Below are 25,139 nucleotides of genomic sequence, written 5' to 3'. Positions count from 1 at the left end.
GAGAGAGGAGAGGGAGAGAGACTCTATTAGAATGAAACCAGAGTTTTAGCAATCATGCGGGGTGGGGGGGGGAGAGAGAAATGAGCACAAAACGTAAAACTGTTCCTAATTTTCTAGAGCATCTGGCTTCTATTATATCTTGGCAGGGCACAAGCCTGAAAACAGATACAAGGAAAAGACAAATCTCCAGCATATTAACCATGTTTCTAATCTTAAATTAAACCAAATAAAACCAAATACCTAGTTGATAGTCTAACTGGAGGGGCTGTCAGGTTAGTACAGGTTAGCTGTTAGTACAGGTTAGCTGTTGGTACAAGATACATACAAGTCACTCTAGCAGGAAGGTTCACAGGGGTGTGGTTAAAAATAAGAAAAACTTTTGACTAATAAGCATGCATTGTTTTCATTAGCTGTTGTGGGTGCCACCTTGACATTTCTCAGCATCACTTGTGGACACCTCTGGACACCAGATTTAGTATTGGGAAATTGTTCTTAATGAAGAAATGGAAGTAAAAGCTGAGAGATCCCCGAGGAACCATTGCCACTCAGAGCAGACAATGCTGGTTAGTGAATACTTTGGAACCAGCCAAGACCTTGTTCTTAAGAAGAACCCTCCTACTTCAGGTTATTCCCCAATTCCAGATTTGATAAAAACTTTATTTTTTTCATCTTGTATTGGAAACTAGCGAACGAAACTGGCATTAGAGCAAAACTGCTCTGTCTTTGCTTTTTACTCTTCAACCCATGGTCAAGTAAATCTTTTACTTTGGAATCATCTACAGTCCTGATGGGACATTTAAAATATAAAACAGTTACAGAAAGTCATTGATACTCCCAGATCTAATTAAATAGAAAGATGAAATGTCTTTCTTAGCAACATATAGTAGTTTTATTAAATCAAGTAATCCCACACTTGAGAAACAGTTTCTTTCGTTGATGTTTTTACAATATGTACATTTAAGAAATCTTAAGTCACATTTTAAAAAAATTCAAAAACGACCACAATTTAAATGATAAAATTATAGACAACATTACTAATTGTGCAATACACAGAAATTTAAATACTGGGATTCCCTGTAATAGATCTGCAACCTTGTTCCCATAACATCTATGCAAGCAAGGTTGCAGCATACTTTCCTTTTTTTAACCTTACTCTCTGATTTAAGATATTGCTTGAGGTGTAGTCATTTAAATCCATACAGAATATTTTCAACCGTTTTCTTAAAAAAAAAAAAAAAATTAAAAAAAAAATTTCAGATGGCCAGAATGAATTTTAAAAGAAGGATCAAGTTAAGGGAAAGAGTAAAGAAAGACAAAATGCGTACACACCCATGTTGAGGAGGTCATACAATAGTCTGCTAGAAATTCCAAGGGAAAAATTACGGTGGTAGATTATACTAACCAGACTGTGAAAAACAGTCTCAGAGGCATCAAGAAGTGGAGAGAGAGGCCAAGGGTAAAAGGCAGTAACCAAAGCAGTCAGACACACACAAGTTAGGTGTGCGGCGTGGCTGCTCTTTATAACTGAAAGGCAGGATGGCTGATGTTCACATTCTTAAGAGTGCATCGGCAGGAGATTGTTCAGCACCTATGGATGGACGTGACCTGACAAATGCGCGAACAACAAAAGCGCGCCGACAAAACTGTGGTGCTAAAACCGCGATGTCAAAAGCGCGCCGACAACAGTGCGCCGACAACAGCGCGCCGACAGAAGCACAATTTAAGTTAAGGTAAGGTTTAGGGTTAGGTTTAGGGTTAGGTTACAGCGCACTTCTGTCAGCGCGCTGTTGTTGGCGCGCTTCAGCGCTCATTCATCGGCGGGGTTTTGTCGGCGCGGTTTTAGCGCCGCAGTTTAGTCAGGTGCGTTTTTGTTGTTCACGCATTTGTGGTGGAACCATGGATGGATTCACGCCATCTCCTTCTGTACCACAGCAATGATGAGTCAGTACTTAACAATTAACACAGTAAGAGTAGTTTCGGTATTGCCAGTACAATGCCATACCAGCATGAGGTACCACAAGTGAACAATAAAATGGAGCCACCTGTTCCAAAAGTACAGCATGGGGCTGGAAATAACTGTGGGGAAGAGATGGAAGATTTGCACTCTGGACAGATAAGACTAGAAACTTCTTGATCCCAGCATTAAGCAGGACTGAAAAAGGCCTGCTAAGGAGAGCATCATGAAGGCACAAGTACAGTACTGGGTGGGCCCAGGGCTCCAAGTCATGGAAGACCACCTACGAGAGAGTCCATATGGAAAGTGGATCAGGACTTTGGGTTAAGTCGCAGGAGCTCCAGGGCGTCTGTTTTTGGATCTCGTTTTTACTGTGCTCTTGGCCAAGGGGCAAATTAATTGGTCCTCCAAAGCTGCATTTGCCCCTCTGTGTGACAAGGGAAGGGCTTGTACATTTAGTCAATTTCAAGCCTAACAACAGTTTGGGAATTGCAAGTTTGAATGAGGAAGTTGCGCAAGCGAACATGATTAACTTCCGTCTCAGCAAATCTTGCTCCAAAAATTAAAGACTTTTAATTGCTTTCCAAGGCAGATGAAGATGTCAAAAGATCTGATCACAAGCCTCCCACTTCAATATAGCTTGGCTCTCTGCTCGAGAGCTTCTAGGCTAAGGGATATGTATTTGCCATCATGAGTACAATGGGCAATTTGCAAATTGACCAAGGCTAAAGTTAATGGGATCAGGGGGTTTTCTGGAGGGGAAAGAGAACAATGTGCTACAAGAATGGGAAGGGGAAAGAAGAAGAAAAAGGGTAGGCTTAGTTTCCCATGAAGGCTGGGAAGAGGAGATATAAACACTTTTCACCCTCTGTTTGGTTATATCAATCCCTACTGGAGTTCCACAGCAGAAATAAAGCGAGAAATCAGTGTAATGCCACTAGCGAATGAGACTATTCTTGAAATTCTAAAATTTGTCATTCTCATGAAGCCAAATTCCCAAGATAAAATTCAGAGATTGTCAGCCAAGGAAAAATCAATGATTGCTGCCTAAACGAGAGACGTATCTGCGCATTCAAAGGGAAACTTAAAACTTGCCATCATTTCTACAGTGCCTTGGGATAACACACCAAGTCAACAGCTTTACAATAGTAATGTGGGGGGGGGGGAGAGGGTTTGGCTAAGAGAGAAGAAGACATGTGCAGAGACAGTTGTCCTTGCAGATCACATGTACCAGCCATGGCAGCTCTCTCATTTCACCTGCCACACCTTAGCATCTTCAAATCATCATGTCCAGCGGAAGGCTGGTGTAGGCTCATCATCAGTAAGATGAAGCAGTGATGATGGGCTAGAGAGGGAAGCGCAGAGAGAAATACAGAAGGACCCTTTTTCCAACCATTAAGAATGCACATATGTTTTATACATACATTCACATTTATAGTAATATAAATATTTTTTTAAAAAAACAAACAAACACCAGCAGATGAGCAGGTCAAAAACTGGGGTCAGGGCCAGCCCTGGGATATTCCATATTCACTCCTGCCATCATCACTCTCTCATCACGGAAGAGTGGTAGCAAGACAGACAGCTCCCTAGCGGTACGCTGAAGGTTTCTGCAGAGGTTCCTCTTCTGCCCGGTCTTCGAACACTTCCCTTCTGGGGTGGGAATCTGCTGCCACCCTGAAACAACGAACTCCACACATGCTGGTTGGTGGCATGTGTTCGACTGAAAGCGAGGGCCTTCTTTTCTGAGTCAGCTCATAAGCGAGTTGGTTCCTCATCACTTTCACTGCAGTTCCCGCAACAGTCCTGGAGAATGAAGGGAGGGAGGGAGGGAGGGAGGGAAAGGGAGCAAGAGCAAGCACAGAGTGAGTCCACTTATTCAACTTATTCAACAAGCAGGGAGCCACAGGATTTTATTCCCATTCCCCACAGAGAAACTCCATTACTCAGAAATACACTTTTTGGCCCAGCCCCACTTAAAAGCAAGGCTGCCAAAAGTCCTGCTTTCAAACTACAGTATTACACTCCTGGAGCCAAAAACTCATTGGACCTTCCATTGCATTTCATTCTGGCCGCTCTGTGCATTTCCCACGGACCAGTAACGCTTACTTATGGATTATGGAGAGCATAAATGCCATTAGCGGCCATGAACAAAGCAAATATCACTGCGTATTAGTGAACCCAGTCCAAAGATCAGAATATAACTCAGCTCAGTAAAATTAAAGTTGGAAGATGTGCAGTACAGAACTATGGGACCACTTATTCCATCAGACTAAGGCAATTAACCCAGGAACCTAAATTCAGAAAGTTTCAAAATATTAGCAGGATCTTAGAAATCCCCCAGGACTTTTGGTACGAGTTGAAAAAAAGAAAAGAAAAACCCTCTCATTTCCACGTAATGGGACTACAGATACGGGAGGGGAGCCATAATGAACAGAGATATTTCAAAACTCCATACCAAACGATCGAGATAAAGCAATCTTGGTGTTTTGCAGAAGCAGAAATAGTGACTCAAGGGATTATTAATGCAGAGAAGCCGCATTTCTGGATGGGCAGGAAGGAAGGGAAAAGGGTTAGGAGTCCACATTCCTTCCCCTTGTCTTGTCATGCCTGCAGTGGAGGAGTCTGGAACAGCTGGGAGAGAAGAGGCTCCTCACCTCTGAAAAAAGCGAACACAGGCTGCGAGAGGCCCAACCAGGGATCCCTGCTCCGCCATCAAACACAGCCACTAGAGGAGGTTACTGGAGTTTTACTGGAAAAGCAGCAAGTTCCCATTGAACACAGAGGCCAATTCAAAAGTGCCCTTGTTTACTACATCTACGCAAGGTAAAATAAATAATTAAAAGAAAGGAGGCAGCATTGTTTTTAAATTACATGGGAGCTGTGGAAAATGCTCTATTTTTAAATCACAAAGCCATGCGAAAAAGAAGGAACAGCCTTGGGAGAAAACAATGGGACTTTCAGGGGTTCTGAACTCTCCTGCTTCTGTCGGCTTGGGAGTTTTCCCAATGGGACGCAGAAATTCTGGCCCCCGTATAAAGAACAGGCCTTTGAGAAGACTCAAGTGTTGCTTTTCATTTTTTTAAGAGGCCCTTCAGCAGCCTCAGACTCATCATCCTTTGAAGACGGGGCTACAGATGTGATGCTGCTGTCCCAGGAGGCTTGTTCCTTGCAAAGAGGCCTCCCTGCTTCTATGCTGCTGTCCCAGGAAGAGCTTTAAAAGCATTTGGTTGTGGGCATATTCCCCCTCCCCCTGTATTCAGGAGCAAATGGAATGTTTACATTAAATGGACCTTCATGGAAATGACTTCACGAGTGGTTATCATCACTGCAAAGAACAGATGGTAGGCTTTAAAACCTATTCCTCCATACAGACTGCTACTTCAGGAAGGAAACTGAGATAACTACAAAGTGGGACACATGACCTTAACACAAAATTACTGCATTTGAGATGCAAAACTCTGGATGACCAGAAAACCTCCATCAACAATTGCTATTAGCAGCCAGCTAGTTGCAGTCCAGATTTTTTAAATTCAGCTATGATAGCTTTACTGAATTTAGGCTCCTAGGATCAGTTACTGGGAAGACATCGATCACCCAAGATTTGATTTTTGATGAAAGAAACAGATCTAATACTAGTGGTAAAATTCAATTTTTTTTACTACTGGTTCTGTGGGCGTGGCAGGGGAAGGATACTGCAAAATCTCCATTCCCACCCCACTCTGGGGCCAATCAGAGGTGGTATTTGCCGGTTCTCCGAACTACTCAAAATTTCCGCTACCGGTTCTCCAGAACCTGTCAGAGTCTGTTGAATTTCACCCCTGCCTAATACATATCCCAGAGATCGGACCAATATCAAGCAAGGCTAAGAGGAATAACAGGAATGTATGGGAATGCTAAACGTCTATAGTCAGATGAACCATTCAACCATCTGCTAATTTTGATATATGAGGTGCCAATGATATCCCTTATGACCTGCTGCCCAATTGTTTTAAATTCTAAAGCAACTTGGAACAACTTTGAGGGTTCGTGTTGGACCAACCCACGTTACCTTGTCCTGGTAATTTAATAAACCCATCAAGTTTGTTCAATTGGAAGCAGGGATGGGCAATTAATTTTTTCAAGGAGCCACAAGAAAAAATGGGACTGTGGTGGAGGACCGAACCAATAGGACTGTGAAGGTGCATAGGCATGCATGCACATACATATGTAAATTAAAAAAAAATAGCAACTGCCTTCAAAATGAAAACAACACCGTTGTACTGTGTGAATGGTGTACACTTATTTACATTTGATTTCTAATTTCTGATTGATTTCATGAGGGCTAGACAAGAACAGCCAAAGGACCAGATGTGGCTCAGGGGCTGTAAAATGTTCAAGTCCAGTTAGGAATGAACCCAAAATTTCATGTCCATCAGCAACTTGTGCCAGTGAGTATGTAATGCAATAGAACATACTTCATTTGGTAATCTGATGGATGGAAACGATACTCTGAAGGAAGAAGAGTTATATGAAATAAGCTAAAGCTCCAAAGTTTATGCCTTTTAATAAAACTGGTTAGCTTAAAAAGGTGCTGTTAAAAGCCTTTTGATTTATCTTTATTTAATGGTCTGATAGCATAATGGTTTGTTCTGGACTTGTTACTAATATCGATTTCTCCCTAAACAGCAAATGGATCAAAATGGCCACCTGAAGGTGCTTAGGAAACATCCTTCCTCATTTAGAGAGTGTCAAAGCCTGCTTGCATGGAATATGAAAATGGCTTACTCCTATCATTCCTAATTTGACCTTCCCCTTAAGGCAGAATTAGATCATTCTTGGTAGATGAAAAAAAATGTTCACCCTGACTGAGACTCCATTACTAAACTGAATTAATAATGGGTTAAATTAATATAACTTACTATATTAGCTGGCAACTACCAGTACTCATCTGCTTGCTTTGAGCTTAAGGAGGTGAACAGGGAATCTAAAGCAGTGAAGGCTCCTACATGTTTATCTAACATTGCCCCTCCTTGCTAATTAAATAAGCTGAAAATGATTAATGTTATGGGAAATGAAGATTTTGAAAAGTTGCAGGAGACAATAAACCAAGCTCTTTTCCCATGATGATCTTGTGCAGGATTGTGAAGTGGCCCACCTTATTCAATGAATAGTTTTATAAACAAAACTATGTGGAAGAGATTGCTTGGAATTCTGAAATGTGATATCACCCATATGCTGATGGCCTTTAGCTCTATCACCCTTGGGCAACTACTAGTATGAAGGAAACAGCTCATATCCTCCAATCCTGCTTGGGCTTGATAAAAAGGAACAAGTTTGTAAGTCCAGTTCTCCTGCTGAAGAGGAAGTCTGGTTCAGAGAGTACTTGTTTTGAAAGAGTTTGCAACCCTCCAAAAGAGCAAACTCGTAACTTTGGCAAGAAATGTTTGCACAATTACATTTAAATGTTCCAGCTGTGACCTTTACTGGGTTGCTATAATTTGGCATGATGATTTATGCTCTTTATAGCAACATATGAAAAGCATCCAGAAACTTATATAAAAGGTTGCATGTAGGCTTTTGACTGTTTGTTACTTAATATTAGCACTCTATTATATCAATATTGAAAAATCTGCATAATTGCTCAGTGTTTTCTGTCCTCCATTCAATATACCATAATTCATTTTAAAATAGCCTTAAAAACGTATGAAATGACTATTTAAAGGGCGCCCTGCTTCTTTATACATTTGTTTGGTTATCAGTATATACAGAAGATGCCCTGAGATGACCTAATTTGTAAATATTGTTTATTAGATACTTGTCAAAGAGTTTTCTTCTTGCTGTCCCCTAAACTGTGAAATTGTCTTCCTTAAGAGATGCAATTGATTCCAGCTCTATTTCAGGAACAAAAATTTAGAGAAATATCTTTTCAATCCTGCTTGCTAAACTGCATTTTATGGTTAACAAATAGCAATATCCTTTTGGTATAATAATCTGACAATATTTATGTGAGATAATTGGCTTTGATAGTTGTACATTGCCTTAAAATTATTTTTCTTTGTTTGTTAAGGGTCATAAGGCTAATACAATTAAAAGGAACATGACTGTTTGTTAGTTACCCATCCAAATCAAACAAGCCTAAAATAATTGTATTTTGCTACCAGTCACACTTAAATTCATCCCAGGTTTGCAAACTGAGACCTGTTGCTTACTAAACTTTTTCTGATCATTCAGAGAATAAGTTTCTTTGGATAGTAAGGACTCACACCTTACGGATCTTGCCAATCAACTAAATTTTAACTGTACTCCACTGCTGATGTTACCTAGTTTGGGCAATGAAACGTGTGCAAGAAAACAACCAAGCTCAGAGAGCAACAAGGACCCCCCTACCAACCCTGAGCTATAAATATTCTCCTCTGTCATAAATTAACTATGTCCTAGAGATGCTCCAATACAGGATGTGCTGGGAAAGTTGAGATGAACAGCTATAGAAAACACCTAATGGGAAGAGCCGAAGGGGACCATCCCAAACAAATGCATCTCAAGGCAAATGAGATCTCCAACTCAGGCAATCCCACTCTCACCTGTCAGATGAATTACCTGTCGGCTGAAGAGACGCTGGAGCAGACCCTTTTTGGGAAGGGGAGGCTGCTGCACTTTCCAGTCCAGATCAGGAGGTATGATGCCATCTGGGCCAAAAACATTTAGCTCTTTGAAACATTCTGTATCTATCATCTACAAAATAATAATGATGAAAAATTTCAGAACTTACTATAGTTTTGCTATGGCTACCCACTTGTTTCTCAGTCGCCTGCATCCAAAACCAGCTATCAGTGACAGTTTTTGTAGCAAAAGCAGATAACCCATTTTTCTGTTTAATTCCCCTTTCAGAAGCATCATTTCCCAGAAGAAAACCCACCTCATTTTGCCAGGGAATAGGGACACTTCCTGTTGCAAATTTATGATAGAAATCATGGTCCGTTGGTTCTAGCTCTACCCCTTTGACTGTGGAAAACTGCTCAATATCCAAGACATCTTTACAATAAATAGCTTGGGGCTAGAAAGAAAAATAATAATGTATAGAAGAGTTATTTTCTGGCATTTAAAATAGCAAACAATATTGTTAAGAGCATAAAACGTGGCTGCACCATACGTGCATTTTCAACTCACATCAGGTTTAAAAGGTGGGTCCAGCATCCCAGCTTCCAATCGCTTGAAATTCAGATGTTTAAACAGAGGGTGGTCTTTCACCTCTTGAGCACCAGACCCTCCACACCCCAGCCGTTCCAAGGGGTCTTTGCACAAGAGCTGAAATGCAGCACAGGAAGATCAAACACAAGCCGCCTCTATAGTTATGCAACTTCCATTAAAAGAGGAATAAATGTAACCCACATTTAAACTGTAAAAACTGTTTTAGAGGGGAGGGAGAGGGAAATAGTGACATAAAACTTGAAGTGTTCTTTGTAGACTGTTCTTTTTGTCCTGTTTTTTTCTAATCCCAAAACTCATTTTATATTTTTGGCTGATTGGAAATCGGCCTCAAACTGCACTTCTTTTTTTTACGCCCTTTACCATAACATTTTTTTTTAAAAATGGTGCAATTTATTAAATGTTTATAAACCTTTTAAAAAACCCAATGTGATTTAAAACAATTACACAATTGTGTTACAACACAAAATAAAATTTAACTTAAAAAAAACAAAACCTGGAAACAAACCAGTAAAAAATACAAGACACAAAAGTGAATAGGGGAAATTAAAGGCGGCCAACCAAAATATACCTAAAATGAGGGAATGTCTGGCTTTGACTTATCAAGAGCGGAAGTGACTCTACATGACAAGAGCCCTTGTTGAGAGAGGCCATCATGGCAATGACACCAACTGCTAATTCGCCAATCACAGGACAGGGCAATGTCTGAGGGGCTAATGTATTAGGAGATGCTCTGTTAGCTAACCTATTTAGAATTGGTTCCACCACAAATGCGCGCACAACAAAAGCGCGCCTGACTAAACCGTGGTGTCTAAAGCGCGGTGACAAAACCGTGCGACGAATGAGCGACTAATTAGCCCCAAAGCGCGCCAACAGAAGCGCGCCGACAGAAGCGCGCTGTAACGTAACCCTCAACCTAACCCTCAACCTAACCCTCAACCTAACCCTAAACCTAACCCTAAACCTAACTGTAAATCTTACCTTAAATGAAATCGCGCTGTTGTTGGCGCGCTGTTGGTGCGCTGTTGTCGGCGCACTTTTGAAATCGCAGTTTTAGCGCCGCGGTGTTGTCGGCGCGCTTATGATGTTCGCGCTTTTGACGAGTCATGTTTAGAATTTATATTTTAGCCCCCTGAATCTGGCTCATTGGCAACCAGGAGCATGTACACATAAAGCACCTCAATGAGGAACCCAACCATTCCATTCTGCATTAGTTATAGCCTTCAGACCAGTCCCAGGGAGACATCCTTCCCTAATGCATGAATCATGGTGGCCAACCACAGCTTTTCTTTGTTTTACAGGCCTGAGTCATAAATATGAGGACTGCAAGCAAAATTACTTTTCATCTCTGTCGTAAGTTTTAGTGAATGGAATGAGGCAGTTGCTAAATAAGGACTAGCTTAAAGATCCCCCCCCCTAACATTTATGCCTTATTATTTGATAGTTAACAGCCTTTCCAGTCTTCCTCATAGACTGCAGTTACAATTAAGAGACAAAATTAAGATCAGTTATGTATCTTCTTGGGATATCTAATGAAACTGGGTCAGAAAGGGGTTATTAATTGAATATAACAAGGTGGTATTAAACTATCATAGTGAGAGACATGTAGATTTCTGATACGTAAGCATTTTTCCTCTGATTTGAGAGAGATGTGCAAGCTAGTGAGGGAAACTGAGACCCACAGTGGGGACGTGATTTCACCGTCTATCCTTCCTTCTTCCATGCCTCTCTCTTGTTAGTCAAAAATGTGCACAAAGGATATTTGAAACAATGGCTATTTATTTACTGGTTGATAAACTGGGAAATCAAGTTGCTTTCTAAACAAAGGAAAGTTTCAGAATAAACATCTATATGAGTTTATACAAGGATACAAAGGATTTGAAGTACGATTTAACTGCTTTCTGACAGGTAGATGTCAGGTAGGATTAGTTGCTATATAGATACATTGAGATGTATAGCACAATTGCAGCAAGATTGTGCTACATATGGTCTAAATACAGGTTTGCAGGTAAGTTTAATATATAATATGGTTTGTTTTGCTTCAACGTATGCGGGTTATGCATAGCCTCTGTGATCTATAAACCAACTTTAATGGTTTAGAATCTATTAACCAATAATCCATGATTTAGTATGTGGTTAAAAACCAAGGCACTGATCATTGATGATGAACTGAAATTCTTGCACTTAACTGGCTACCAAATTACATCAAAAGTACTTCTGTTCCTGTTTTTTTTTTTTTTTTTTAAAAACAATTTAACCCATATAGTAAAAAACTTTGATTTTTGTTTTGACTGAACCCATTCTGGAGTAAGCCAAAACAGCAAATTCAGTTTTAATGATATAGTTTCCACCAAGCATCAATCCCTTTGAAAAGGAAAGGGTTTATGTTGCAAATTCTCACTGTGCCTGATGGTCAAAGAGTCCGTGGCACGACAAAACCGCGGTCCACTAAAGCGCACCCGATTAAAGCGCGTCACTGACGTCATCAGCAGCGCGACAACGACGACCGCGGAGAAAAAAGGGCGCTTTAAAAAGCGCTTTTAAAGCAAGCTGATTCACGTAAAGGTAAGGGTTAGGTTTAGGTTTAGGTTTAGGTTAAGGGTTAGGGTTAGGTTTAGGGTTATGTTAAGTGTTAGGGTTAGGTTTAGGGTTAGGTTAAGGGTTAGCATTAGGTTTAGCGTTAGGTTTAGCGTTAGGTTAAGGGTTAGGTTTAGGGTTAGGTTAAGGGTTAGGTTTAGGGTTAGGTTTAGGGTTAGGTTTGGGGGGGGTTAGGTTTAGGTTTATGCGTTAATTTTAGCTTTACCGCTCACAGCGTGCTTTTTTTGTCGCGCTGTGATGACGTCAGGTACGCGGTTTCGTCGAGCTGTTTTGTGGTGGAACCCAAAGAGTCAGCACCCGTACCATGGAACACAGGGAGTGGGAGGCAGGTGAGAACTTCTCAGAATACTCTTCCTGGACTTCCTTCACCAGACGTTCCACTTCTTCACGCTTGATCTTTTTCCTGCGCTGTTGGAATGGAGACTGGCCCTCAATCATCTCATAGAGCAGGCATCCAAAAGCCCACCAATCTGGGCTGAATGTGTACCGTTCATTCTTCACAACTTCAGGAGCTGCAAAAATAACCATTGGAACACAATACACAATATTTACTTATATGGGATCTGATCTTAGGGAAATGTCAGAAAGGCAAAACGTCAGGGCCACACATTAACTTCTCATTAAACTGATTTATTGCTCATGCCTATGCACAGAAATCTACTCAACTAACAGATAGCATTATTTTGGTGCTAGATAAGAAGTAACAGAATTCAAGAAGGGTTGGACTTAGTCTGTTTGTGACAACATAGAGACTCTAGGCCCGAAATGGCAAACCACCTGTGGCATGTGGAGCCATATTTGCCAGCACGGCAGCCCTCAGCTCCGGCACACAGGCGCGTGCTGGCCAGCTGATTTTTGGCCTTCTAGAGGGCCAGGGGAAGCTGTTTTTCACTCTCCCCAGGCTTCAGGAAAGTCTCTGGATCCTGGGGAGGGGGAAAATCCCACCCCCGCTGAGGGGTGGCTTGCGCACGTGCGGTTGGGGTAGCTCGCACATGCACAGGTGGGTCACTTGCACATGTGCAGGTGGGTGGGCACACACACATGCGCAGGCACGGTTTTGGCACACCTTTAGAAAAAGGTTAGCCACCACTGCTCTAGGTTGATTTGTCCCTGAGCTCTGCCACTTTTTCTCATACAAGAAAGCTCCAAGGTTCACTGCGTGTAGCTCTATCTATCTATCTATCTATCTATCTATCTATCTATCTATCTATCTATCTATCTATCTATCTATCTATCTATCTATCTATCTATCTATCATCTATCTATCTATCTATCTATCTATCTATCTATCTATCTATCTATCTATCTATCTACCTACCTACCTACCTACCTACCTACCTACCTACCTACCAGGGGTGGGTTTCTTGCCCCGTTCCAACCGGGCGCGCGGGCGCGGGGGAGGCCTTCGCCGTTCCCGGAAGTTACTTACTTCCAGGTTCGGCGACCAACCGGATCGCGGGGACCGCCGCGAACCAGTTGAAACCCACCCCTGCTATCTACCTATCTATCGTCTGCCTGTCTGTCTATCTACCTACCTACCTACCTACCTACCTACCTACCTACCTACCAGTGGTGGGTTTACACCTCTTCTGTAGGTGTGGCCTGCTTTGTGGGAGTGGCTTGCTGGCCATGTGACCGAGTGGAAGTGTCTTGCCGACTATGTGACCAGGTGGGAGTGGCTTGCCAGCCAGGTGACTGGGTGGGAGTGGCTTGGCAGTAATGTGACTGTGTGGGGCGTGGCCAACTTGTAAAATGTGGTGAAACTCACTTAACAACGCTCTTGCTTAGCAACCAAAATGTTGGCTCAGAAACTCTGGCATTTGAAGCACGCAAGTCTTAAAGCTGTCAAGTCACAAGACCCTTGCACCCCTAACCCTTTAGAAAAAAACCCAGGGGTGTTCAAACTTGACAGCTTTAAGACTTGTGGACTTCAACTCTCAGAATTCCTCCTCTCGCTCTTCATCTTAATGATGTGCGGATGGATGGGGGGGAGGGAGCTGGAACCGATTCTAAACGGCACTGTAGATTTGTGGAACCTCTTCTATAGAAGAGGTTAGAACTGGCAGGAATCCACCCCTACTACCTACCTACCTACCTACCTACCTACCTACCTACCTACCTACCTACCTACCCACCCACCCTACCCTACCCTACCCTACCCTACCCTACCCCCCTACCCTACCCTACCCTACCCTACCTACCTACCTATTTATCTTATGACCAACTCTTGTCAGCTCCCAACGAAGTACCTTCTAACCAATACCTGTGTTTTGGTACTAGATAGGGCTACAAAAGCCTGAAATTGTAAAGAGTCATTGCTGGTCAATATACACAACCCCAAATTTAATACATCAGCAACCCAGTTCAATATAAGACAACTCTTAGGATTAATGAATCTAATGCACTCTGGCCAAAAGTACTGTGTTTTCCCAGCTTCATATTTACTTTACTGTGGATGGTGATGGTGCAAGATGAATACTTGGAAGGAAGAAGCAGAAAGAAGCAAAGGATGCATTTACTATTTCCCCTTACTTGGGATTCAGAGATGTAACACAAAATGCAAGAAGAAGCCATCTCTTTCTGTATCTTATTGTAATTACAGGCTCCAACATTTCCATACTGTATCCACAGCATTATCACTAAACTGTTGAGTCCTTTTCCTCCATCTAAGCAGTACAAGGTAATCAATCTCTTAGGGATATCTACCAAAATATTCAGAAGATGAATGCAAGCCAATTTGAGCTGTCTGAATATTTTCTTCCAACTACAATTGTATTTCTAGTCTGTAACCCCCGGATGGTTTGGGGCATAGAATATACAAAAAACAGTTGATAGCAAATGGAATTCTGCTTGTTTAAGTTACTCTAATTCAGTGCGTCTGGGTTTGGGCACTGATGTTGCAGGAAGGAATGCTGCTACATTTCTACACAACCCTGCAGCTGAATATTTAAAAATCCTCCACAGTCCGAAGTTTGAAATGAAAGTTTATTTCTGGGCAACCTGAAAACACCATTCCAAGTAGCTGCCTCAGTTTCTTCAACAGGTCTGCCTACAGATCTGCAGAAACATTAGGGATTTATTTGTTTTACTAGTACTGTAATATTTCTGTAAACAATGCTAGGAGTCCAAAGGTAACCCTGAAGGAGAAATATTTGGATCAAGCAAGTTATTGTCAAAATAGAAGCAAATGAAGCGACAAATGCATTTCCTTATTCTGCCCTGCAAGATTGAGCATGTGCGACCACTTTCTACCAGTTATTCAAACTTAAGCCCAGATGCCCTTTAGGATGACATTCACCTGTTTTGCCCTGTTACATACTGACAAAATATTGTGCCCTTGCTCTGATGGGATTCAGAATTTCCATAGTTTCCAGTCAACACCCTTCTTGGATACTCACCCATATAGCCAACAGTTCCAACCCGGCCTTTTATTGTCTGTCCTTCCGGAACGTGAACAGCTAGTCCCAGGTCAGAAATGCGGATGTGACCTTGTTAGGGAAAAAGGAGTTGTGAGAATGCCTTGTTTACAGATTTCCCTCACTTGCTATAAAAGGGGAGTAGCATCAACTTACCCATGGAGGGGATCAAACAATCTGTGAAAAAACATCTACTCACCATGGTCATCCAGTAGAATATTCTCTGGCTTCAAGTCCCTGCAGAGGAACACGGATTTATAAGAGTAACATCATCAAGATGTTCACACAACATATTTATCTATATCTTGGGTAGAGGGAATATTGGTCAGGCAGAACTAGTTTCCTTAGATTTCGCCAACACATATTTTCACTTCCTTCGGGGAGGAAATGCATTTGCCCAGTTTCTGAACAATAACTGTTAATTTTATAGTAACAGCACTCGATAGTATTTCTGAGATGATCCCCAGCTGAGTTCCAAGAAGATCCCAGAAGATAAGTGCATTCTCACCTGTAAACTATCCTCTCTCGGTGGAGGTCTTCCAAGCCACAGCAGATTTCAGCCGCGTAGAAAACAGCCCGTGGCTCTTCAAATCCTGCTTCTCCCATGTGGTAGATGTGAAACTTCAAGTCTCCACCATTCATGAGAGTCAGAACCAAGCAGAGAGCATCTTTTGTTTCATAGGCATAGGCCAAACTCACCTACAATAAAATCAGGTCGTTTCAGGACTAAAACAAACCTAAAATAGCTCCAGAAAGCACAGATATAAATAAGTCTATTCACCTTTACAAAAACCCTAGATATACAGAGTCGGAAAAAGCTCTTGAATCGAGATGTTACTCAAGCAGGCATTAATGGTAGTTAATAGCTAACTGTCTGCTATAAAGTTTAATGTAAAGTTAAGTGGTGCAGAGGAGCTAAAAACAATGGAGGAAACAGCGGGAGTAGTGAAAAGGCCAAATACAAAGAGGTCACTGCAATAAGACACTGTTCAATTGGTTTCTATTCAGTGAAAGAAGGACAATTGCAGGTAGTTATCTCTGTGCATCCCCTTTGGGATCTTGAACTGGTTTCAATAAAAGCTTCAGTAGAAAGTCCAACAGATCGCAGGCAAGGCCAATTGTGTATTCTCTCCGATCAAATATGGCCTGATTTAGAATCAAGTGAGAAGGACAGGACCAGGGATGAAATTCAGCAGGTTCTGGAGAAATGATAGCAAAAATTTTGAGTAGTTTGGAGAACTGGCAAATGCCACCTCTGGCTGGCCCCAGAGTAGGGTTGGGAATGGGGATTTTGCAATTTCCTTCTGCCAGGAGTGGGGAGGGAATGGGGATTTTGCAGTATCCTTCCCCTGCCACCAAGCCACGCCCAGAGAACCAGTAGTAAAAAAAAATGAATTTCACCACTGGACAGGATCCATGCAGATGAGCCTACCTATATAGCCTAAGTTTCAGATGCTGCACATTGACACTGAGACTAAAGCAGGGGTGGGTTTCAAAACGTTTTACTACCTATTCTGTGGGAGTGGCCTATTTTGTGGGCATGGGTTGGCAGTCATGTGACTGGGTGGGTGTGACCAATTTGATGTCATTCACCAAGAGATTCATGGATTGGGTAAAATGTGGTGAAGCTCACTTCACAATGTTCTTGCTTAGCAATCAAAATTTTGGACTCAATTGTAGTCCTAAGTCAAGGACTATCTCTGCCATCCTCTGCATGGCAGTCTTGTCCTAGTAAACTCCTTCTCCTTTCTGGCAATTTTCCTGTCTATTAGAGGCACCAAAATAATCCAGACAATGTAAGGTTTCCTGCTGCAGCAGGTGGTTGGATTAGATAACATCTGAGTAGCCTTCTAGCCCTAAATTGCTGCACTCTTTTTCTTTTTTCTTTCTTTCTTTCTTTCTTTCTTTCTTTCTTTTTCTTTCCTTCCTTCCTTCCTTCCTTCCTTCCTTTCTTCCTTCCTTCCTCCCTCCCTCCCTCCCTCCCTTCCCTCTGTGGGAAGCAACCCCCCCCCCAATAACTGCTGAATGCCACTTTGCAAACCTGAGCAGCTTTTCAATTTAAAGCAGGACTCCAAAGTTCGCAGGTTTTAGACTTGTGGACTTCAACTCCCAGAATTCCACAGCCAGACATGCTCAATTCCGATTTAAAGCGACAGCATTTGTTTTTCTCCTTTGCTGAATCTCCCGGCAGAAAAGTGAGTTTCCTTCTTTTTTTTCCCTTTCCTTCTCTTTCTTTCTCCCTTCCCTTCCTTCCTTCCTTCCTCCCTCCCTCCCTCTCTTATTTTTTAAAGGTTTTCTTCCCCTTGCCTGAACCAGCAGGGGAAAAAAAACCTTTTTAAAAAAAAGCTTGACAAAGCTTTTGACGGCAGAACAGGTTCGGGGATGTGGCCAAGCCACCATTTTTACTACCAATCCTATTCGGTATGCCAGATTTTCACTACCTCTTCTGGCGTAACGGACCACCTCTGGATTAAAGCCATGGAAGAGTTTTGCCATCATTTTGCTAAATGCAAGTGCAAAATGGATGGATGGATGGATGGATGGAAGGGAAGGGAGGAAGGAAGGAAGGTCCATGAAGAAGACTGAGGAAGTCATAGTTAGATGGAGTTGATAAGATTCTTAGCACGAGAGAGAGGTGAGAAGCTTAAAAAACAAAATATATGAACCCTTGCATGGGCATGTTTTCAGGGACCAACACGTATATACGGGTACTCTATGTTGTCCTGATATAGATTTAACTCTATATCCTTTCTCTTCCCATCTCATGCCCTAACTGCTTTGGCTTATTTTTTTCTAATTCCTTTTCCGTAATCTGCCTAATGTTTCAGTCCCAAAAAGGTGTAGTGTGGTTGATCTCTATGTACAGTATGTAACCTTTAGACATATGGAAGAGGAAGCAGCGTTCTAGGTAAAATTGCCCATTATCATTTAGATCTTCCACAAAGCATTTACTGGCAGTTCAAGATCCCATATAAAATGATGTCTGAGAGAGGCCAGAAGTCCTGCAATGGCTATAAGTTTAGCATTATAGGCCAGGAGGGGGAAAGCCCAATAGCCTCTTCTTGCCACCTGGCTAAGGAAATCCCACTTACTTTAGCCCAGCTGTGTCAAACTCACGTCACGACGGCATCACGTGACATATCATGACTTCCCCCCCCCTTTGCTAAAATGGGCGTGGCCATGGCCAGCGCATGACGCATCCAGCCCGCCTGCAGGCCGTGAGTTTGACAGCCCTGCATTAGCCTCTGCCCATTATGGTGCAGAGATTGAGAGAGTGGGCCAGGGGTGGGTTAATGCTGGCATTAATGCCGGTTCGGTGCGCGCGCGATTTGCAGTTGCCTATAAATAGGTCTGTGCATGCGCAGAACATTAAAAATGTCAAAAAAAAGATGTCGCGGCAACTGGAGAACCAGTTTGGGGGCGTGGCGAGCATGCCATCTCTACCAGTTCAGTGACCCAGTCGCCATTTCCACTACTGGTTCCACCAAACCGGTGCTAACCCATAGGAACCCACCTCTGGAATGGGCAGCAAGTAATTGTATGACCAACCCCCTCTCAAGCCCCGGCCAGAAGTAAAGCAGTTCCTATGTACTTACTACAAACCTACTGTTCACTTTCTCCAGTATCTGCTTCTCATTTAAGGCCATGGCTTCCCCTTTCCGCTTTTTTATCCGCTTTTTCTCAAGCTTCTTGCAGGCGTACATCTTTCCGGTGGCCCGCACCTGGCAAGCACAAACCTTGAAGGGAAGAAATTAAGGGTGATGAGTTTTGGCAGTTCACGGGATTTTATCAGCTTTATCAGTTAAGTGGCTTATGGGATCCTGAAGTCATTACTTTGATATCTTCAAGCAAAAATGCTGTGATATCTTAGCGACTAAATGGTTTATTGACTCCATCACAAAAGCCTTGGCTTTTACTGCAAAATAATAACAATAATAATGAGTTCATGGCCTTCCTGCTGAGAATAATATGACAGTCTTGAAGCTCAGAATCAAACATAAATACTCTCTCTCTTTCTTGCTGAATCCTTTCGTGTTTTGCAGCCATTAGTATTTCCCTGGTTGCAACGTTTGAGGCATCAAATGTAGGAAGCAGCAAGAAAGGGCTTTAAATGCTTAGCGTATCAGTCATGCTATTCAGAAAGGTACTTGTATCACCAGCAGCTGAAATAATTGAAATAACCAAAATCACATTCTTGTGGAGTTCCTATTCAGAAACAGAAAATTATTCCATATGGTAGGTTCCCAAAAGCAGACAGGGGAACTACTTCCTCGGGGTTGGTCAAATTACATACCTCTCCAAAGCCTCCCTTCCCCAGCACACGGTATTGACGGAAAGTGTTCTTGGTTACATGCCGCCTAAGAGGAAAACAGAGATCAGTTGCCCATTAGAAGGGTGCAGTGTTAATCCTGTTCTCTTTTGATCAATACAACATGCAAGCAAGATTTTATACATGACCCCAATAAATCGGAATAAAAAAGTTCTAGCAGGCTAATGAGGAAAAAATTCTGATGAGGATTGCATTCATTTCCATTATGTAAGCAAGATTCCCCCTCCCACCCAACAGTCAGCACGATTGTTCAGGGCAGGAAACAGGCTCTTTAAATTATATATTGTATAAACAATAGGCCCAAAGAAGCTGGACCACAAATACCACTGAGTCCATAACAAAGTAAGATTTACCTTTCCAGATACTTCCACTGCAGGAAGCGGTTGAAATAAATGCTGTCAAGATAATCTGCGAAAGGTGCCACACTAAGGTAGTCATGGATGAGCCTAGAAAAGGAACTAGATCCTCTTAGGGAAATTGAAGTCACCCCCATGCAGACAAATAAAGATGATGCCGGATGCTTCGATGTTCAAAAAATTGACTGGACACAAGGTGGAAAACCCTCACGGAATTAGGAACACTCATAATTTATGTGGCCAAGGCTATTCCAAAGACATTACCCTATAGGAAAGCCAAAGATATAATACTCAACTTAGATAGCATAAGAAAGTGATTCTCATTTACAGAAAGAGTAGCAGTCTATTAACTCATTACCCATTTGATCAAACGTTTTTGACAGATGCAATAGAGGAGTAGAAGATTTTGCTAGACAAATTTGGGCCAGAGCTTGTTACCAGATAATATAAGAGGTTTGAGATATAGAACCTCCTTATTTCTATATGCCCTGCCTCTCTTGAAATCAATATAGTGGATGGACGGTGTTTAAGGATTCTCTAATATGGTTGCTAATCAGGTTGCCAACTGGCTTACTTTGGTGAAGCACACCCTCAGATATCTAATGAAGGTATAGTGTTTTCCAGGGACAAAGAGTATGACCCGAAAGAAAATGTCTGGATCTGAAACGTAAGGTTAGGATCTCTTTTTTCCCACCAGTTATCAAAACTTCAACAGCTCTGCTAACAATCTAAACATCACTTATTAAAATGTGCACAATGATGTTTTGCTCTATGTTGCCTAGCAGCTCTTCCATGACAGAGAAATAAATAATAATATAGAACAAGTTCTAACATTTATCAGTAACGAATTCTCCATGCTTTTGGTGAAGAGCAAGCTTAGGTCTTGTTGGGTCACCAATTATTGTCCAGAAAAATATACAGGGCATTAATCAAATCCCACCTATTCTCTCCACTCACTTGGTAGATTCCTTGAAGAGTTCTTCACTTGGTTCCTGTTCCAGTTGCTCAGAACACAGATTCACTAGCTCCAAGGGCACTTCAGGGACATGGTCCGCACTCTGAGGGCAAAGCATCAGTGTCAAATGAGGATTCACAGCTCTGCAAGAAGCAACAAATTCCCTCCCAAAGCACCCGTCCTTGGCAGGATTATCGTGGGGCTGGAGGGAATGGGATAGGACAGCAGCAGGAATAAACAGGAGGAAATTACAGTCGCCTCTTGGTGTTTCTCCGTGCATTGCTAGACCTTTAGAGTTTGTTGTACGATAGGAACTTTGGCAATGAATGATATTGACGATCAGTGATGTTGATTGATATTCTACAAGGACCAGGCATTGAATAAGAAAGGGCTGAAACAGATACTTGCATCATCATCACAATCACTTCAGTTGTGAGCATCCTGACAATCTACACACACACACACACCAAAACATACACACAATCACAAAGCCCCGAAAAAAGACAGAGTTCTCACTAAGGCAATTGTTCTTCCCAAAGCCCAGGTTATTATTAGAGTAACTCACAATGAACCCCATGGCTCCTTTGCTGGGCTGCCACAACCCAAGAAGCCCCTCACCTTAGGATTCAAATATACTTCAATTAGGTGTTTCCCACATTCTTTCCGTTTCTCATCCGGGGCTACTTCATACTCGACCTGAAATGAGAAAAAGTGGCACCATTGCTACAGATCCCTGCTAGAAATAAAAACACAGCTTAAAAGATTCAAAACGGTCATTCTAGGTACAGAGAGACAGGTCAGGGAGAATATTCTCTATGTGTTGCAGTATCTCTTGAGGAGAATCCACTATTGCACTATTCAGGGATAACACTAGACTCTGAAGAGAGCACAACAAGGAAGTTGCAACAGAGCTAGGCACACAATTTGAAATGGATGCACTGTAGGATCCCCAGATGCAAAAATGTGCAATTAGTGCCCCCATCCCCACCAGGTACTCTTATTGAGTTGTGCTTACCACAGCATCCAGGAACTTGACACAGCGCATGAGTTCTACTCGTGTGTCACAAAACTGCCGGAACAGCAGACGTCCAATCGGCAGTTTATCACACAAAGTGTGGTAGTCCCGCTCTGAAAGCAAAATAAACATGGTCTCATTATGAAAATACTCAAATCCTCCTTCCTTGTGATATGACTTTGACTATTTTCATAATGAGACCATGAGACAACACTTAAAACACTTTTCAACACACTGACTTGCTGGCTGAGATTTTGAAAGTTGCAGTCTGAATACATCTTCGACGTTGAGGAGGTTGTGCAGCATCGTTTATTACATGAAGACGTTCAAGAATAAAACCACAATTGCCCTGGAAAAGCTGTCTTTTCACAATGAACAGTCTCCAAGAAAGAATTTTTGCATGTCTTGTCAAATAATCTCTCTATAGTTGTGTGACATATCCATTGTCTAACAAGTTTCCAAACAGGCTTTCCTTGAGAGAAAATCAGCTCAACTACCAGTAATTTGTCCCAAAGAAGATTTGGTATTTTGTTTTAATGTCCTGGTGACTATTCTCAGCTAGAGAAGAAAGGATCTTTCTCACACCCTAACCTCATCTCTACTCATGACTTTTGCAGTCACTCTTTTGTTTCTTTACTGCAGAACCAAAGAAGAAAGGTCTACCTTCCTCAATTGTTTTCCATATTTTCATTAGTTATTTTTCTGCCCTTTAGTTCATTTTTACATCCAAGACCTTGAAGTGTGGGCTCTCCCTCCCTCCCTCCCTCTCTCTCTGTTAATTTCAAAGATAAACCTCATTCCAATCTTTGCCATCATTCAAGAAAGCAAAGAGGGGGAGAAAAATAAATATTTAATTCATTTGTTGAATTCTCCTCTCAAGGAATTGTTCCTGCCTTGGGCATGTCAACACAACTGGAAGGAGGTAAATTAAATATAGAAGTGACTTCTATCAAGAGGCAACAAGATAGCTTTTCAATGAAGGTTCTGTTGCGTCAGATTTAACTAGGTGATGACATGCCAATATCAAGTAAGAAAAGGAAGGTTATTATATGACACTGGGCAGAGAGCAATAAAAGGCTTTATCTGAAGGTGTATACTTCAGCCTCACAGGTGTCAAGCCCACCATTTAGCTTGATAATTCATTGCTGATGCACAAAACTTAATGGAGTTGAGAAACAGATTTTATATAATCCAGGGACTGGTACATTATCTAATAATCCTTGTGAAGATATCCAGACTTTTTCCCAGTCAGAATGACTGCTAGATCAGCTGAACTGAGCTGAAATGTATAGATAATGAGAACGCCGTATTGTTCCAATACACTTATAATCTTGAGAAACTCCAACTTTTATCAATGTATATATTGGAATTATATCCTCTTTCCTTTGGGATCTCACATAGCACTTCTTTGAATGTAGACTTGAATTGAGATCTCCCTGATCCTAGAGCAACAACTTTGTTGTTGTTGTTGTTGTTGTTGTTGTTGTTATTGTTGTTAACAAACAACAACAATAATAAAGGTGCCATGAAGTTATGTCCGACCCATCGTGACCCCATGGACAACATTCCTCCAGGCCTTCCTGTCCTCTACCATCCTCCAGAATCCATTTAAGCTCATGCCTACTGCTTCGGTGACTCCATCCAGCCACCTCATTCTCTGCCGTCCCATTCTTCTTTTGCCCTCAACCATTCCCAGCATTAGGCTTTTCTCCAGTAGCTACTCTACAGATATCTCATAAATTCAAACAATTCTAGTCGAATTTGAATATATCAAACGTTTTGTTTGTACTTTATAGCAACAGATTCCTCTTTTAAGTGATTAGTAATCCTCACATCATTTCTATCATTATCAGTAACTCTGTACTTTATTTTTTGTCACTTTCTTTCTCTTCACAAAGGTCACAACATCCTGTCTGAAGAGATTTTCCTCCAGTATTATCTTCATTTCATTAGCAATTAGACTTTATATTGAAGTCCAGAAATGAGGACCACTGCATAACTGTATTATCAAGAGCGAATGGAATATAATGGTTTTATGCTATAAGCCCCCCAGAATTGCTTTGGAATGAGCTGGGCCCAGGGGTGAAATTCAGCAGGGTCTGGAGAACCGGTAGCGGAAATTTTGAGTAGTTTGGAGAACCAGCAAATACCATCTCTGGCTGGCCTCAGAGTGGGGTGGGGATGGAGATTTTGCAATATCCTTCCCCTGGAGAGGGGAGGGAATGGGGATTTTACAGTATCCTTCCCCTGTCACGCCCACCAAGTCACGCCCACAGAGGTAGTAAAAAAAAATGGAATTTCACCATTGGCTGCGCGGTAAATAAATTTAATAAACAAACAAACAGCTTCATATTAAGCTTGTAATTTAGACTTAAAAGCATTGTCTGAGGTGGTTGGTTCTCAGAAACGTGCTAACACGGTTATGCAATGGACCTCATTCCTGTGTACCCTTCTAAGCTGGGATTTGGGGAAAGAAAGAGCAATTACAATTTGTTAGAAACCAGTAAAGGCAGGTCAATAGTTTTGTGCCCAGTAAAACAATGTTTAAAGATTTTTCAAGTCGGTATTGAGCAAAAAGCCTAAGAGCAGCCTGGTTTGTTTTCCAGATATCCCCGGAAATTGGTGGTGTTGTTTTATTATCCTGCTGCATTGTTGGAATCAGGACTAATCATGATTTCCCAGGAAGCCTCTTGCCCATAAATCTGCCTGCCCCATTCCTCTCGCGGCACATGTTGTAAGCCTCTCCTTCTCTGTGCAGCAGTTTCTCTAAGGAAGCTGCGGTTTCCTGATCTGTGAAGCAAAACAACGCCAACTCCAGAAACATGAGGGGGAGGGGCCCCCTGCAAACGAACCCGTTTCTTCCTCTGATAGGAAATGAGTGCATTGAATGAGGGAAGGTGAAGGGTTCAGAGCCTGGCAAGATTATTCTCCAGTACTCAAGAACATGGTCAAGCCAAACACAGGGAAGTGTTACCCGCTAGACCGAGGCTTCTTATTGTAGGTTGATTTGGCCCCAGGGCTCCATAGTGGAATCGAGGGAAATTAACACATTATAGTTGAAAATTAGATTTCCTGTGAGGTGGGAAAATTCATGCTTTTCTCTAATCTTTCAACCACAGGTTGCCAATTTCACACAGCTTTGCTCATTAGTTAATACATCTGCACAGATTTGAAAACCTACACTGTATTCTGTGCCCAGCTCACAATCTTTAAGGCATCTGTCTAGGTCAGTGCTTCTCAACCTTGGCGACTTTTAGTCCGGTGGACTTCAATTCCCAGAATTCCTCAGCCAGCTGTGCTGGCTGGGGGATTCTGGGAATTGAAGTC

General features: G+C 42.0%; 1 protein-coding gene across 2 annotated transcripts in view; it reads right to left on the bottom strand.

Annotated features, from left to right (window-relative positions):
• Positions 1-866: 866 nt before the first annotated feature.
• GRK6 (G protein-coupled receptor kinase 6) overlaps positions 867-25,139 on the bottom strand; it is a 41,013-nt gene continuing 16,740 nt past the window's right edge. The window contains exons 3-16 of one of the 2 annotated variants that reach the window (XM_087709315.1): positions 21,813-21,925; positions 21,416-21,493; positions 20,800-20,900; positions 19,840-19,932; positions 19,451-19,514; positions 18,753-18,893; positions 15,665-15,855; positions 15,356-15,393; positions 15,139-15,228; positions 12,044-12,252; positions 9,104-9,241; positions 8,853-8,990; positions 8,534-8,668; positions 867-3,760 (exon numbers count right to left, since the gene is read on the bottom strand). In XM_087709315.1, the coding sequence (XP_087565441.1) occupies positions 3,710-3,760; positions 8,534-8,668; positions 8,853-8,990; positions 9,104-9,241; positions 12,044-12,252; positions 15,139-15,228; positions 15,356-15,393; positions 15,665-15,855; positions 18,753-18,893; positions 19,451-19,514; positions 19,840-19,932; positions 20,800-20,900; positions 21,416-21,493; positions 21,813-21,925 (1,580 nt within the window). In that variant the 3' untranslated portion in view covers positions 867-3,709. Of the gene's footprint in view, positions 3,761-8,517; positions 8,669-8,852; positions 8,991-9,103; positions 9,242-12,043; positions 12,253-15,138; positions 15,229-15,355; positions 15,394-15,664; positions 15,856-18,752; positions 18,894-19,450; positions 19,515-19,839; positions 19,933-20,799; positions 20,901-21,415; positions 21,494-21,812; positions 21,964-25,139 lie in introns of those variants that run through there. The other variant, XM_087709314.1, reaches the window with a different exon arrangement.

The sequence above is a fragment of the Thamnophis sirtalis genome, unplaced genomic scaffold (genome assembly GCF_051295495.1).
Source record: "Thamnophis sirtalis isolate CommonGarterSnake01/CBP01778 unplaced genomic scaffold, rThaSir2_p1.2 scaffold_3, whole genome shotgun sequence".
Taxonomy (NCBI): domain Eukaryota; kingdom Metazoa; phylum Chordata; class Lepidosauria; order Squamata; family Natricidae; genus Thamnophis; species Thamnophis sirtalis.
The sequence above is the reverse complement of the archived record's forward strand: the minus strand, read 5'-3'. Positions and strand labels throughout refer to the sequence as shown.